Source organism: Emydura macquarii, unplaced genomic scaffold (genome assembly GCF_026122565.2).
Source record: "Emydura macquarii macquarii isolate MOO-44397 ecotype Brisbane River unplaced genomic scaffold, CSIRO-AGI_Emac_v2 contig_1253, whole genome shotgun sequence".
In the NCBI taxonomy this organism is placed as follows: domain Eukaryota; kingdom Metazoa; phylum Chordata; order Testudines; family Chelidae; genus Emydura; species Emydura macquarii.
In genome coordinates, this window is record NW_027131390.1 from 92,262,092 (window position 1) to 92,278,823 (window position 16,732).

The following is a 16,732-nucleotide window of genomic DNA, read 5'->3' on the forward strand; positions in this document are numbered from 1 at the left end:
AAAACCTGTCTGAAATATTTAAGGTAGAACAGAAAGGATAAGTATTCTCCATTAAGCTGTTCACCTCTCTAATATACAGTTCAAATAGCTTAAGCAAAATATGGAAACACAATTATTTTATAGTCTTAAAATAAAACTTAGTTTCTTGTCTTACAAAGTAGATGAGTCCATATGAATGTCCTAGTCAAAGGGTAAATGGGTGCCTAAATCTAGGCTTGTAGAGGTAGAATTTTCAAAAGTCGCTAAGTATCTTAGGAGCACATGTCCTATTGAGAGTCGACTCCATACATTATATATATGAACTTCTCCTATGGCATATGGAAACCTAAGTAGCCAAAGATGTCATTTCAGTAAGTAACTAATCTTAGACTCTTTATGTATATTGGGGAAATATGTTTTTGTGGTGAAATACAAGTCATCCACTAAAGTCTGAGTAAGCAGACTCTTCATGGGTAAAGTGTGTATGGGCTGGAGCAGGAAAATTTACCTCTCCCATCTTGGGCTCCAGCACAGTACTTAAAAACAGCCCCTAGTCCATTCCAGAGCAGCTCTTCCAACTCTTGAATTGCAGTAGCAAATGTAGCGACTCTGTATTTGTACAAGATGTTAGGATCACTGAATTCACAGTCCTGTGACCCTTCCCCTGGCCCACATGGAAAGTTGCCCTCTATGAAAGCCCATATATGGCTGGCCCAGAGACCCCATTTGCAGTATTTCTGCACCTATCGTCCTTGTAGAACCTCTGTCACTGGCCCATTACAGGGTGTAAGTGATATGCGGAGGGCCTTCTGTAGATGGATTTTACCATGGTTTAGAAAAAAATAGGTGATAGAATGGAGGATAAAAACCTCAAAAGATTTGTGGAAAGACAAAACCTCCATGCTTGCATATGAACCAATGAGCCAAGGATCTACTATAATTTGTAAGTTATTGACTGTCATACTTGTTTTCCATTGTTAGAAATAATTTATTCTCATAATTTGGAGAAAGGTGCACTACTTAAAATATTAGATCAAAAGAATAACAGATCACTCACTGAGACTGAATAAACTGCAATAATTTAACTTTATTATAATTTAATTGAAAATACTATACAAACTAGAATGATCTTTGAAGGTACGTGCTTTTCAGATTCTTAAATTATCAGTGGAACTAACATAGAAAGTAAAATAAAAACAAGCTTAGCTTACAGCTTTTTAAATTATTATTATTTTGATGTTAATACAGTTTAATGTTTTGGACTAACTGGAATGAGCAGCACCCAAGCATCATGAGATCTACCCTTTCTGGGAAAAATGCACAGGTTATTATCAGTACTGATATCCTCACACCAAATGGACTTACCATTGATCACAGTTCAGAGAAACTCTACTTTTCAGATGGCAGCCTGGGAAAAATAGAGAGGTGTGAATACGATGGGTCACAGAGATACGTAAGTAAAACAAATTAAAAATATTGATATATGGAATTATATTTTTGGTTGTACTCTTTGGGTAGTCTCTCTAAAACAAACACAATTTTAGATTTACCAAATCACGATCCTTTGTATCTGCTGGTAGATAATTAATCAGTAATTGTCCATTAGTTCTTATTTGTGAACAAAATGGTTAAAGTGAATCATAGAATCATAGAAATGTAGGACTGGAATGGACCTCAATAAGTCATCTAGTCCGGTCCCCTGGACTGAGGAAGAACTAAGTATTATCTAGATCATTCCTGACAGGTGTTTATCTAATCTGTTCTTAAAAACCTCCTATGACAGAGATTCCATGACTTCCCTAGGAAATTTGTTCCTGTGTTTAACTGCCCTTATAGTTCAGAAGCTTTTCCTAATGTCTAACCTAAATTTCATTTACTGCAATTTAAGCCCATTACGTCTCATCCTGTCATCAGAACAATTTATCACCCTCCTCTTTATAACGATGTTTTACATACTTGAAGACTGTTATCATACCCCGACTCAGACTTCTCTTCTGCAGACTAAACAAACCCAGTTTTTCCAATCTTTCCTCATAGGTCATGTTGTCTAGACCTTTAGTCATTTTTTGTTGCTCTCCTCTGGACTTATCAATGCTGGATATAGTGAAGAATTACTTCTCATGTCTTGCTTACAGCATTCTGCTAATACATACCAGAATGATATCTGCTTTTTTTGCAACAGTATTACATTGTTGACTCTCATTTAGTTTGTGATCCACTATAACCTCAGATCCTTTTCTGCAGTACTCCTTCTTAGGTAGTCATTTCCAATTTTGTATTTGTATAGTTGGTTATTCCTTCCTAAGTATAGTACTTTGCATTTGTCCTTATTGAATTCCATCCTATATATTTCAGACCTTTTCTCCAGTTTGTCAAGATCATTTTGAATTCTAATCCTGTCCTCTGAAGCACTTAGAACTCCTCCCCCGTTGGCACCATCTACAGACTTTATAAGTGTACTCTTTGTCATTGTCCAAATAATTTATGTATGGGTTATTTTAAATTTAGGTGTTCATGTTTCAGATCCTGTGTTTTAAAAGGCATTATGTTTATATACAAACACTATGAAACAAGCAAAACATTCCTTTGTTAAAGTACAATGGCTGATTTTTCTAAAATATAGTTCTATGTATCACTTATCATTCTGATATGTCTATTATAAGATATAGTTAGGTTACATAGAAATGTGACTGTAACCTCCTGTTTTTACATGCTCATAATAACTTTCTGCAAAGTTCTCTTTTTGGGGCTAAGAACTTTACTTATTTGGCCAGTGCATGCAATTGATTAGTTTTTTTTAGAAATATTGAAGAAAAATCCATTCAGCTATTTTAGATTTATTGGAGATTGAAAAAACAAAAACAAAATCCTTTTTTATCTTTTATGGTATTTCTGACCCAGAAAGACTTCAGAAATGAGTGGGGGAGGGGGTGGGGAAGGGAGGAAGAGAAGGAGGAGAAAAAGAAAGCACACCTCCAAACTGCCTGGAAATAGTCCTTAATTTGTAATAGACTGCTAGGTTTGTAGAAATGTTTAAATTAAAAATATTATAAGTATTGATATATCACATGGTTCTAGGTATCTGCAAAAATGTTAACAGAATCTGATGTATACCTACCTTGTTTGTTACATCTCAATGCAAATGAGAAATATGAATGTCATAAAAACACACAGCACAATCTTCCAAAAAAAGCAAATTATATCTTTGTCTTTTTATGTTGCCTTCATGTGTTGCTTTTTCAGACTTTTCTGCCTTGTGATCCAGCTTTGCAGACAAATGCAGCAACTAAACAATAACAACAAGAGTGAAAATGCTCCTCCCTGCCACCCATTTCAATGAGCTTGTGCTCCAAGCCAAGTTTGGACCATTTGCAGACTAGTGTAAATGGACAGTTGCATCTCTTAATTTTTTAAGAAAATAAGTATGAATGAAAACCCCCTCCACAAAATAAATTATCACCCCATAAAATCCACTTTTGTTATTGTAACACTTTGGATATTTCACAAAAAAACATTCATGAAATGCAAATGCTCTACATTTCTCATGGTAACATTGTCAGCTACAATGCACATATATTTTTGTTTATTAATTAAACTATTTACATATAAATATATACCCTATACCAGAACTTGGCTTCCTTTCAGTTTTCCTTATGCATCTCTGGAGGTGCAAAGAATTCATAGTCTGCATGTGGAGAGAGATGGAAAAGGCTCACTGAATCTAGCATATTTGATGTGTCTGTGGCATTACTGCCCCCCAGCAATCCCTGGTTGCTGGAAGACAATGGACAACCAGCATTCAGCAGAGCATTGAGAGTTGTACTCTACCTCAGGAATTTGCATTTCCCACCCCAAGTTGTGCTGAGTGCAGATAGGACATAGACCAGGATTGGGGCTCCCCATGTACATAACATTACTATGAAACCAATAACTTTTTGTATTTTCTGTCTTTTGTGTTTAACTATGTCACCTTAGTGTTGTATTAACATAAGGCCCAATTTTGTTACTCTTTTACTTACTTTGGAATATACCCATGAGCACTTCCATTAGTTTCAGTGGCACTATTAGTTGAATCAGGTACTACCCAGCATGAATAAGAGTGGGTGATCTGTGTCCATAGTTTATTTAGATAGTTCTGTATCTTGTATATTATATACACTGTTGGATATTAAAGGTGAGCCTAGCCCCACCAGAAGTGCTTGAATTGGAAAGTGTTTGTATGCTCCTCAGAAGTTATGGTATGCTCCAGCTTTTCCAGTTTACAGCTGACAGAAGTACTGAGGTGTCAAGGTTTGATATCCTCACCTATACCCTCCTCCTCATTTCCAGCATTGCCCAACATTAATGACATTAAGTTCATATGACAGTATTTATTGAAGTATTTTTAGCAGTAATAGAAGTGTTAGACACTTCTTTTTATTTTACTATTAAATCTCTATAGAAAATACATTTCTTTTTCAAAATGTTTAACTAGGGACAATCATGCAGTCTTAATTCAGTAAAAAATAATTATTTTGAATTTAATTTTAATTAAGGAAGTCCAACAAACTTTTGCCTGAAATGAGAACAGCATAATCAGTCCTATAGGTTTTTCTTATTCCACTCCAACTTTTGTATTTGAACAAAATATGTCTCAAACCACTATACTTTCTTAGTAAAATAGTTATGTCAGAACTTTAATTTTCCTAGTGGTCCTTGCATAACATTATTTTGTATTTCTTCAAATAGATGCAGCCATGTATTCCACTTAGATATGTGCAGGCCCAGTGCACTGGTGTTGGAGAATTTTGCCTAGCAGTACCCATAGGAGGCTGTGCACGCACCTTGTTCCCATAGTCCCACCCCTGGCTATATGAGGCAGCAGCACCTCGACCTCCTCAGTTCCTTTTTACTGCCCATGTCTGGAGTTGGAACTCTGTGAGGTTCTTCACTGCACAATCTCTCTCTGTCTCTTTAGTGTTTTTTTTCCCCTAATTGCATTTAGTTAGCTAGTACCCTTTGTGTAAGTTAAATTTAGTGTTCGTTAGATTGAATTTAGTATGTTCCTGGTAATGCCCTCAATGGGAGTAAACATTGCCCTTTGTGTTGGGGAGCAATACCAAACAATGATCCTCACACATGGTGCATGCTGTGCTTGGGTGAGGCCCACATCAGGGAGCAGTGTTTGATTGGTAGACCATTTACCAAACAAACTCAGGTAGCAAGGGACTTTCACCTAAAGCAACACCTGCTCAAAGAGGCCATATAGCCTGCTTCGGCACTAAGGCCCTTGTTGGATTGAAGGTTGTTCTCAGGTTCTGAGATTGCTGCCATTTTGTACTCTGTGGTGAACACCTCTCCAAAGAGATGGAGGAGCTGTTGCCTATCAAGTGTGCTGATCAAAAGGTTGCATCAGACCAATCAAGAACACTCCTGGTCTTGTAGAGACTCTTCCACCTACTCCAGAAAGCATGGACCAGCATGGTCCTAGTGTATAGAATGGCGTGGGTGCTTCTAATCACTCCCCATTACTGCACAGGAAGGTCAGACACGTACCATCGACTCTGATTCCAGTCCCAAGGTGTCAATTGAATCTGGTACCAAAGAGGGTGATGCTGGCAATGGCCGTTTCCATACGGCATAATAGGTGGCAATGGACTTCCTCGGCCTTTCTATCCTGACCTCTCCTTTGGTCTAGGACTTTGTCACGGCTACATCATTTATAGCCCCTACATCATTTATAGTAGCTGGGCAGGCTACTTATTCCACGGGTCTGTTGGCACCACACTCTGATGTTTCCTTTTCTCAGTGTATGGAAGTGAGGCTGGTGCCATGCCCATTAAAGGGACCTCCTTGGCATCAAGAAACTCCTCGACACCACAGCATCTAGCTCTGCCAGTATTACCATTGTGTCACTTACCGCTCTTCACGTCATTGTCAGCTATTTCGGTACTGCTGCTGACTTTGGGATTGACACCACTTCCAGCATTGGCAACAAAGTAGGTGTTCTAGGTGCCTATTGTACCACTTCCACCATCGACGTCAGTCCCTCCTTTGTTTTGGGCAACAAATGAGTCAAACTGGTTACTTGCCCATTTTTATCCCTAGAATCCTAAGGCTCCTCAGTATCAAGGGTCAGGAACTTCCTCCTGCTCTCCAATGTCTGGCCCACATTGGGGGCTGTTTATGGAACACCATAGGTACCAGGATTGGCACTCATGTTTCATTCAGGACAGCAATCCCTGGTCTATGCCTACTGGCCACCATTGCCCTATCCTTATGTCCATTGGCTCCATGGAATCTGTGGGACTCTCATCGGTCGTGGGTGTTGCACTCCTCCTTCTCTCTAAGGTGAGATCACCAGGCTTATCAATGGCAGGGCCATGTACCACTGCAGGTTCAGGCACCAGATGACAGTGTCATCTCTTTCACTTCCACCAGTCTATGATTGGGATCCAGCTTTGGCACAACTATTTCTTCCTCATCTCCAGACAATTTGGCAGTGCCTGGATCTTCCTCTCCTTCAGTGCTTGAGGATTTCAAGGCCCACCAGAACACATTACAGCACGTGGCTGCTTCCCTTGGCATTCAAGTGGAGTTCCTGTTGGAGAATACCAATAAGTTGTTGAATATCCTGCAACTGTCTGCTCCTGGGAGAGTGGCCTTTCTGTTAATGTGGTCCTAGAGCCTGTAAAGGTTCTTTGGAACATGCCAACTTTGGTACCGTCTATTGTGAAGTGCATGGAGAAAAGCTACTTAGTCCCAATGTATTCCATGACCCACCCTCAATCTCTTCTGCACTGAAATCTAGTCTCTGGGCATTTAGTGGGAAGGACATGAGAGACCTCAGAGCGGTGCTGCCTCATATAGCCAGGGGAGGAGCTATGGGCACGAGGTATCAACCCTTATGGGTATTGCAAGGCAAAATTCTCCAACTCCGGTGCACAGAGAACACGCACACCTAAGTGGAATACACATCTGCATCACATCTCAAAGAACCACAGTTTCAACAAGCAAATATTTGCTCTGCCAGTAACGCTCTAAACAAGCTCAGTGTACCACGAGTGATCCATAAGCTACTTTTGAAACCTATGTTCTGGGCCAATGAAATTCAGATTTTGACTCTAGTTGACAAAGAAAAATTAAATCTTTTCACATCCTTAACTATATGGTTTCCAGAATAATCATCTTTACCATACCATACCAATCATCAAACCATAATGTGTTTTCTGTATGAAAAGATGGGCTTTGTGTTTTTTCTCAGTGGACTTTCCAGATTGTATTCCAGCTGTATGCCTGGGTAATAAAGCTATATAGAAAGACCTTATTTTTATTTAGTTAGTGATTGTTTTCTAATACTGAAATCCATGTTAGACCCTGACCTTGCATCAGTCCTCTGTGGTATCTAATCTTACAGCATAATTTGATAGCTTTCAAAGTTTGTTTGGTTGACAGTTTGTTTGGTTGTTTTAAATAATGTTTGTTCTTTTGTCTTCATAAAAGATATCAGATTGCTGTGAATGTCAGCATTCTTGATTGTTTAAAACAAACAAACAAACAAAAAACTAAACCAAATCCTAAATAAGAGTTTAATATTTCCTCTACCATTATCTCAATTATGTCACTATTACTCATAGTAGAACTGAATGTTCAGCCCTTTAGAAACTGCACTGTACTTATATGTTTATTAGTTCCTAAATATTATTGACTGTTTGGTAAAAGAAAATGTTCCACGTATTATGTACATTCTCTTTTTGCTGAATCCTGTTATTAATATGCAGCCTGAATTATCGAGTTGAGAACTAAAATATTCTGCTTCTTGAAATCTTTTTCCATCAACTCCCATTCACTTGGATACAAACAACCTAGATTTCTCAGTTCTGGTATTTTACACCTGAAGCACTCCAAAAGACTGCTTTGGAAAATGAAAGATGCACTTCTAAAAAGATCTTAAGATTGTTTCTAATACCACATAGACTTGTTCATTCCCTTCTTTCAGTCAGAGCCCTGACTGAACTTTGTACTCCCCCCAGGAAACTTTCCCTGAGAATCCATAGAAGGCTTCACATCCTGTTGAAAATGCTTTAATTGCTTCACTGGATGACACAGAATTAGATCCATTTAATAACTAGGCCCTGATTCAGCAAAGCATTTAAACATGCACTTCATGGGACTTAAGCACATACTTGAGTTTTAATCCAGGTCTAGATCTGTGGCTCCATCACAGTGGATCACTGTGCCCTCTGACTAAAGTCCTGGACTGGAGAAAAGATATAGAAGCTCGAAAACTTGTCTTTCTCACCAACAGAAGTTGGTTCAATAAAAGATATTACTTCACCCACCTTGTCTCTCAAATAGTGGGGGTAGTCTAAGTTTGGGAAGCTGCTTTGTCAGGACACAAGATTTAAATTACAATAAAAATTCTGCCTGCCTTTTAAGCCACTCTATATTCTATCTGTGAATCTCAACCCTGCCTGACATAACTCCAAATATGCTTCCTAGTTCAATGAAATTCTTTCCTGGAGAACCAGAAGGTGGAGTCTCACACTTTTGTCTTTTTCAGTTCAGGGAGCAAATGAGAATGCTTGTTCTTACACAAAGCTTAGTCCACCTCCCAAACATATTTCAGCAAAATTAACAGTACAACTAAAGTCAAGCCATGCATAAATAGTATGAACTACAGTACTTCCTTATTACCTCAGTGACTGTTTCTATGTCTTTTTTTAACTTACCTTGAGTTGGTGCACTGTGCTTTCTTCCACTACTACCTGCACTTGTTCTGGTTCAGTCCAGATTCCATTGGACTATGCATTATAACCCATAGATAAATGTTCCTTTCTATTAGAGCTTTCTTCTCATTACTCCATAATTCCAAGGGCTAAACTGTGATGGGTGGTTCTTCCTGCCTCCTTCAATTAATGAGGGCTTATGCCCTAAAGTGTGTTGATCTATATTGTGTATGTTATAATTGAATTTTCTTAGTGAGCATATAAATATCTAATCCTTTTTTTGAAAGCCTAAGCGTTTGCCCTCATCAGTGTCTTATGGTGATGACTTTTGTATGTTAATTATGTATATGTAAAACCATTTTTTTTTTTGCCTTTCAGTTTCATTGAATGTCCTCTTGTTTTTGTATTACAATGGAAGATGAAAATGGAAGCACCACCATTTTCTAATACATATCATTCATTATTTTTTATTCTTCTATCATGTTTTGCTTACAAACTAGTCACAAACTATATCATGTCTTCCTATAAACATCTTTCCATACCTATATCTTTGTTGCCTATTTCTTATATATCCAGACATGTATGTTTGCTGTTTTGACTACCACTGTACATTGAGCAGAGATTTTAAATGAGTTTTATGAAATGATAGCAAGGTCTTTTCCCTGAGTGATTAGTTAATTTAGAATCTAGCAAAGTAAGTAGTTAAGATTGTCTCTTCCAATATACATTTCCTCATTATTTTATTTTTGTCAACATTTAATTTCATAGAATCATAGAATATTAGAGTTGGAAGGGACCTCAGGAGGTCATCTAGTCCAACCCCCTGCTCAAATCAGGACTAACCTCAGCTATATCATCCCAACCAGGGCTTTGTCAAGCCTCAGCTTAAAAACCTCTAAGGATGGATATTCCACCACCTCCCTAGGTAACCTATTCCAGTGCTTCACCACCCTCCTAGTGAAAAACTTTTTCCTAATGTCCAACCTAGACCTCCCGCCCGGCAACTTGAGACCGTTGCTCCTTGTTCTGTCATCTACCACCACCTGCTATCATGCTGCCCAGTTCTCCTTATGTCCCTTTAAAGTTCATCAGAGTCTTTTCCATTCTTATTCTTAACAAACCTGAATAATTTTTATCCTCTGCACATTTTCCCAGCTTGCTCTTCATCTCTTTTATTAGCACGGAACTGTGGACCACCTCACTGATGATCTTTTCCCATGTTGAAAAATGACCATTTATTGCATATTCTGTGTTTTCTGTCTCTTAGACAGTTTCTGATCCATGAAAGTACTTCACTTGTCATCCCCGGATTAATCAGAGTCCTCAGTAGTTTCCAGTGTGGGACTTTGTTAATGGCTTTGTGAAAGTTCAAATAATTTACACCCTACTGGTTCCCCTTTAGTCACTTATTTTGTTGACATGCCCAAAGGGTCTTAATATATTATAAAACCTGTGCTGGTGTGATCCTATTATACTATATATTATCTTGTTTTCTTTCATTCAGTTTTGAATGATCAACAAACTTTCCTTGGTTATAAAGTAAAACTCACTGATCTATAACCCATAGCACCTTTTTAGAGATAGGTCTAACATTTATTTCTCTTCAGTTCTACTGATATAGTAGCTTGTTTTAATGAGAGAACATATTTTTGTTAAAAGCTCAGACACTTTATTCTTAAATTCCTTGAGAATTCTTGTATGAATACCATCAGTCCTGGTGACTTGTTGCTTTTTAATACAACATTTTATTTTAATACCTCAGCTTCTGCCAATTCCTTATCTTTATTACCTAGAAAAGGTAGATCGGTATCTTCCCAAGATCCTCAGGAGTAAAGAATAATACAAAGAAATAATTTTTCAATGTTTTTCCTTCAGTTGTTTCTCTCTCCCTTATACTCTAGCAGCTGTCCGAGTTATTTCACAAGGAGGCTTCTTGATGTTGATATATTGAATAAAAATTTCTTCGTTTGTTTTTACATCTTTTCTGTGAGCCCTCCAAAATTTTCTTCTTGCATTTTACCTGCCATAGTTTACACTACTTTCTATTGGTTTCACTTTACCTGGATTTCCATTTTATGAAGTATACCTTTGTCTCATATAACCTCTTACTGCATACTATATTACAGTATTATTATGCTGTTTTTTATCCTGCCTTCTGTTTGCCTATTTTATTTATGCCTATTTTGTCACTCAGTGATAGTATACTTAAGTAGCCATCATACACAGTATAAAGATTTTGTTTCTGCTGCACAGCCTCACATACACAGCTAATGGGTCATAACTCCCACCGAAGGAATTCAGAGGGAGTACAATGTTGTCTGTGGAGGTTCAAGTTACACCTTTCAGCTCAGGTCACCATATTTTATGCTTCTAGCAGCAGAACAAGTTGGCAGTTCAGTTTCTCCTGGCCACTTCATTTTATGATTTTAATTTTTGTTTGTTTTGTGAAGTAAAAACTTCACTTCAGCATTTAGCTCCTCTCACAGCCTCCTGAGGTGAATAATTACCAGAGTATTGAGGTTCTAACCCTCTGGCTTCTCTGATACATCTTCTCTTGAGTGGGATCCCTCTATCCCCTATGGGCAGCAGCAGAGAAGATCTTTGTGTCAAGTCAAGTCCAAGAGGTGCTAATGGCATTTTTTCACGATCTTCAGAGAATGAGCTATGTCCTGTTGCTAGAAACTGCCAATCCTTGCCCTGCAAAGGCATAAGTCTTGAGAGGATGAGCGCCGCCCTGCAGCCTCAAACTGTTAACCCAATGTCAAGCTGCCAGGACGTTGGCTTTGAGTTGGACAGGCAGGTAGGGCATGTATCTTGAAACCCACATGTACCTGCCTGAAGCTGCAACTCTGCCATGGGAGGCTCAAGCAGGAGCATGAGGAGTCCCTCACAGATGTGAACCCCTCACTGCTGTGATGGGGTAAGGCTTCCAAACTCCAGAGACTCCAGGTCCCCAAAAGAGAAAAGCAAGCATCCCTTCATCATGCAGCAATTTCTATTTTTAATGAACAAGCTGTGTAAATATTGTGGGTTTAGATCTTTTTTCCTTTGCCTTCCCACCCCAAGGACAGTATTTTCTGGGGCTTTTCTCCTCCCAGAAGCTCTTTCACAATGTTCTGTATCAGTCTCATCTCCCATGCCCGACCCTGCAGCATGTTTAGGCAAGTGTAGATGTCCGTTACCCTTATAAAGACATGTCTTGCACTAGAGTGTAATGGGAATTGTGCATATCTAGTTTTTAGCCCATGCCCCTCACTCTGATCTTAGATTTCAAGAAGCAGTAGAATGGGAATTGTGCCTATCTGATTTTCAACCCACAGACTCAGAAGAAGTCTAAGACGAGGATCTGTCCCACCCCCTTCCCCTCTCCAAAGCCTGGCTCCATACAGAAGGATAAGGAGTACTACAGGCAGTCTGTGCCCTGAACAGATGTACACAAGGAATCCACTGTCCACTAGTCTGCACTATCATGGGATTACAAGGGGATTAGTGAGAAATTCTCTCCCCTGTTTGCAATGACTCTTGTAAATCCTGAGTGGCTCCAGGTAATTCCTAGAATACTTACATGGGTGATACCTTAGAGGAACAGACACACAACCTTTCAGGGTCCTGGGATCATCTAGCAGGTTGTTCCCACAATCAAGGTATTTGAAATAGTACCCTTCCTTGGTTGAGGGGGTCCTGAGACCAGGATGAACAGAATCCCTGTGAACAGCCAGGGAAAGTATGTGAACCTATGGTTTGTACAGCAGCAGACCCGTAAGTGAAAGACTGAAGTCACACTCTTAGCAAGAGACTTCCTTGCAAAAGATTCCACAGACCATAAGGGTGAAGATACACTACACAGAAATTTTAAAGCCTCATCTCTAGCCTTTCAGACCAAAAGTTTATCCTATGCTTTATAAGGAAAACTTACTAGGTTGCAAACATGTGGCTTGTCTGCTTGGGCTATGATCCTTGATTGTAATGAGAGGTCTTTGGTTCCATTTTGCTCAAATCCTTGATATGATTTGTGATGGGGCAATAGCTCCTAACTCAGTGGCTACAAACAAGTCACCTTACTCTCATGAATAGCAATCACTCATACCAAATAGATACTTTGGCACCCAAATTTACAGGTGAGGAGATTGTGTGGGAAATGTTAGAGAAATTAGTAGCTGGAATTCTTTCTGAAGACATGGACCCTCTCACCAGTTACAATGAGAAATAGGGTGTCATTCCCAGATCACATATGAATGTCCTTTTGTGGGCATGTAAGTACAAACAACATGCTGACAGACAACATAATTTTTACATTAGACCCTTGCATACTCATTACACAAGCAAGCCTCGCCGCGTAGAGAGCATACCTGGAAGACTAATGTCCAAAAGTTCAGAGTACACATTCTTTTAGTTCACTTTGACTACCTGTCAGTGGCATGTTTGAATAAAAACATATAAATGTGGCCACAGTTTCAGATCAATGGTCTACCAAGTCCACTATCATATCTGATAGTTGCCAGTACCGGATACTTCAGAAGAAAAGTCACACGAAAAGTCTCCTCCTATCGCCCATTTGAACTTGGCTTGAGTGTTTTATAACCCTTTCAAAGCCAGAGTAACCAGGGGTCCAAGTTTCTCTGTGGCAGTGGAAATAATGTTCTAGGCAGAGACAAATCTGCTATTTTTCAAGACAAAGGATGAAGAAAAGAGAGATCTGAAGTCATCCTTCTAGTCCGCAGGTAGCTGAGAAAGCTCTTCAGACTTGACACAGAAGCCAAGGAATCTCTATTAGACCTGTAGAAAATCAAACCTCTTGAAGTAGGTATGATCTAATATTAACAATCTGGGCACTGATGGAAAAGTGTTTATTAATAAGGATTATCTATTAACCTCATTGATATTTTTGGTATCCAGACAGGATATTCCTGATATTAATCAGGAAATTTCATTAAATGAGATGGTCAAATTATATATTATATACATCAGAGTTTCTCCAAGATGGTTGACTTGAGTTCTACAAATAGACACTATAGAAAACTGGGTACCAGCCCTGGCTGCATTATTTGGGCAGGAACATCAGACAGCCCATCTGAGTATCATCAAATGTCAAGATTAATCACAGTAACGAATTAGCAAGATGGTGTCTGACCTTTCTTGTTTCCATTGTCTCCAAAAGACGGGGTTTGGAATTAGTTCCTCTATTCATACAATGCCATGCTACTATTGTCATAAAGAAAAGGTTTTTCTTACAGCTCCAAAAATATTTATGTTTCTTACAGCTCCAGAAATATTTATGTTCTTTCCACAAATCCTGGGAACTAGTTATTGCCCACCATTTTGTTCCAAATCTTAGTGCCCTTTGAAAGTTTTTGGCATAAATGTGCATTCCTAAAGCTCTAAATATATCTCAAGCTTATGGGGCTTGTACCATGTTCATCTCATCTAATTCAAAATGCCAGGGATTTAGGGCCTCAGAATTACTGCAGGCAAGATATTAAAGATATTAAAATCCTGCACCAGTTTGCATTAGGCACTTTACAAAGTAGTAGTCAAGGCTCCTTCTACAAGTCCATAGTGGCATTGTGGGGAAATATATATATGAATCTCATCCCAGAAAGATTTGCAGGGAAGGTTTCTATTCCTCTGCAGAGGTATCCATTGCTAATAAGGTGCTGCTGGATTGGTTCCCAAATAATTCCTTATATTACAAAGCTTTTGCTTTCTTGGAGTAAACTTTTGTTTCTCCCTATTATTCTACACAAGTAATAATTAAAGATCCTCTTGTCCTTTCCCTCTCTACATCTGTGATTCACTGCTCACTACTTCTCATTAGTGATGAATGAGGAGAGATGCTATGCAGCAGAATGAGAAATCTCTTAGCAGTTTCTCTCCTCATCCAATCTACTCTGGTAACCTGGTAAATGACTGGAATACAAAGGGAAGCTGGGATATATAATTACTTTTAGGTTATTTAGATACATCAATGCTGATAATTGATGGAGTATTTCCACAGCTTTGGAAACTCTTCTGGTGGCTTGAGCTGAAGGGCAGGGCTTATACTGGAGCTTACATTGGACTGCTTATGAATTCCACTGGTGCAAGGTGTTACTCATTAGTGATGATAGTTTTCTGTTAGCAGCGTCTCTCCTCATTCAATAAACAAATTTCTAATTCTTCCCTTTTAAACTTTCTAATCTTATTTCCAATCCAATCCCTTTTTAATTGTCACAGTAGTATTTTTGGTACAATCCTGTCTCATAAAAAGTTGAATTTAATATATTGTGGCTAATGTTATTTAGTGCTTAAAATGCAGTTACTTCTTGAACCACATTGGGTGTTACATAGGACTATGGACATAGGACTTTTGTGTTCTTTAAAACTAGCTGTTCCAAGAAGTCATTTAAGGTATTGAGAAATTGCTTCTGTAAACTTTGAACAGATATTATATGTGACCATTATATGTGTCTATCTTCTAAGAAACGGCACAACCTTTCCAAGGAATGGTGGCAACAGGTGGGACTATATTTTGGATTAATGGTGCATTTCTTGGCAGATAGATAACTCAGATCTGCATTCCCTGGTTTCTCCAGATTAGCTCTCATATGTCCTCAGAACAACTAATTAAATTAAAAGTTCCTTCTCTGTTAAAACAGGGTTATGTTCTGGTCACAGGTGGTTTAACTCAGACTTTTACTGTTGGGGTTTTTTGAGTTCCTCATGTTGCCCATGTGCCCCTAAACAGTGTGCAATCTGGTTACATACTGCTGTGATGGTCATTGTGCATGGGGATCATTGCCCAGTGCTCAGGGGTTAGTCTCTTCAGCCTGCAGGGGGTAGAGGATTGGTAGGGGAGACCAGGCCCTTCTACTCCACCAGGCTATGGCCTACCGCCCTGTGAGGGTGACCAAAGAGTCTGATGCCCAGGAACCCTTTAAGGTGGCCTTTCCTGGGCCACTTCCTACTGCCCCATCTATTGTCGAAAGTTTGCAGTCTATAACAGGGTCAGCTCACTGCTTGGCACCTCTTCATGTCTGGGTGTGGCATGCTAGCTCTCTACTTCTTGCGGCGGCAGCTGCCTCCTCTTGTGATTTGTCTGTCCAAATCTCTCACCTTCAGGGGTAGTCCATGAACAAAACATAGGAAATGAACACAAATAAACTGGGTTAGTATGCAAGAAGGGGGAAATGCCTTCCTCTCAGAGCCCGTCAGAAGCAGGTCCTCTCTTCCCTTCAGGCAGTTGCTGATAGTGAGAAATCATGCCTTCCCTCAGTCCTTTCCTCAGCAGTTGCAAGGTAAAGGTCCTTTCTCTTCCATGGCCTGCCTACAAGCGAGCTGTTCTACTTCCTTTATGTCCTCCTCCAGTCTCTGCATCTCTCGCAGGTATGGTGGGGACGGGCTGGCTGAGCTCAGAGCAGCTCCTTAACCTTTGTTATCCAGTGTGGAGGTTGTATACCCCATCACAGCTACCCTCTTTAACATCTTGATGGAGGAAGGATCCACTTGATGTCTTCAGGGTGAAGCTGGAGTGACAGAGTGGCTACATCACTTACCCAATATTGTGTGTGCTGTCAGAAGCCATACACGGGAAGATTGTGTGTGGGGGTAGATGGTGTAGCTCACTGTAAAGTTCTTGCTGTTGTATTATATTTGCTGCCTCTTTGTACTCCCTCAATATTTTTATTCTCAAAGCATTATTCAAATCTGGAGGCCAGAAATAAAACCACCTGGTATATTTGAATTCTTAAGAACAGGAATCCAGGAATCTCTGATTATCTTTAAGCACTTAGATTTGAATATTTTAGCCTTAGTCTTTGTGTGTGCTTGTGCATGCACAGTGGGCATGTTTAAAAATCATTCCAGTTCTAGAGATGTTACCATTTCTTCTTCAAGTAGTTGCTCATGTCCATTCCATGCTAGGGGTGTACATGCCACTGTTGCTGGAGATTTTTTCCTTAGCGGTATCTGTTGGGCCGGCTCTAGCACCATCTGGAATCACGTGCATATATGCTGGTATAAGGGGTGCCACTGGTCCTGCACCTTCTCAGTTCCTTCTTACTGCCCTA

General features: G+C 39.4%; 1 protein-coding gene across 1 annotated transcript in view; it reads left to right on the forward strand.

Annotated features, from left to right (window-relative positions):
- The window catches only part of LRP1B (LDL receptor related protein 1B), a 1,171,881-nt gene that overhangs the window by 850,918 nt on the left and 304,231 nt on the right, over positions 1-16,732 (forward strand). Inside the window, 1 exon segment of the mRNA XM_067549510.1 lies at positions 1,228-1,432. Coding sequence (XP_067405611.1) covers positions 1,228-1,432 — 205 coding nt within the window.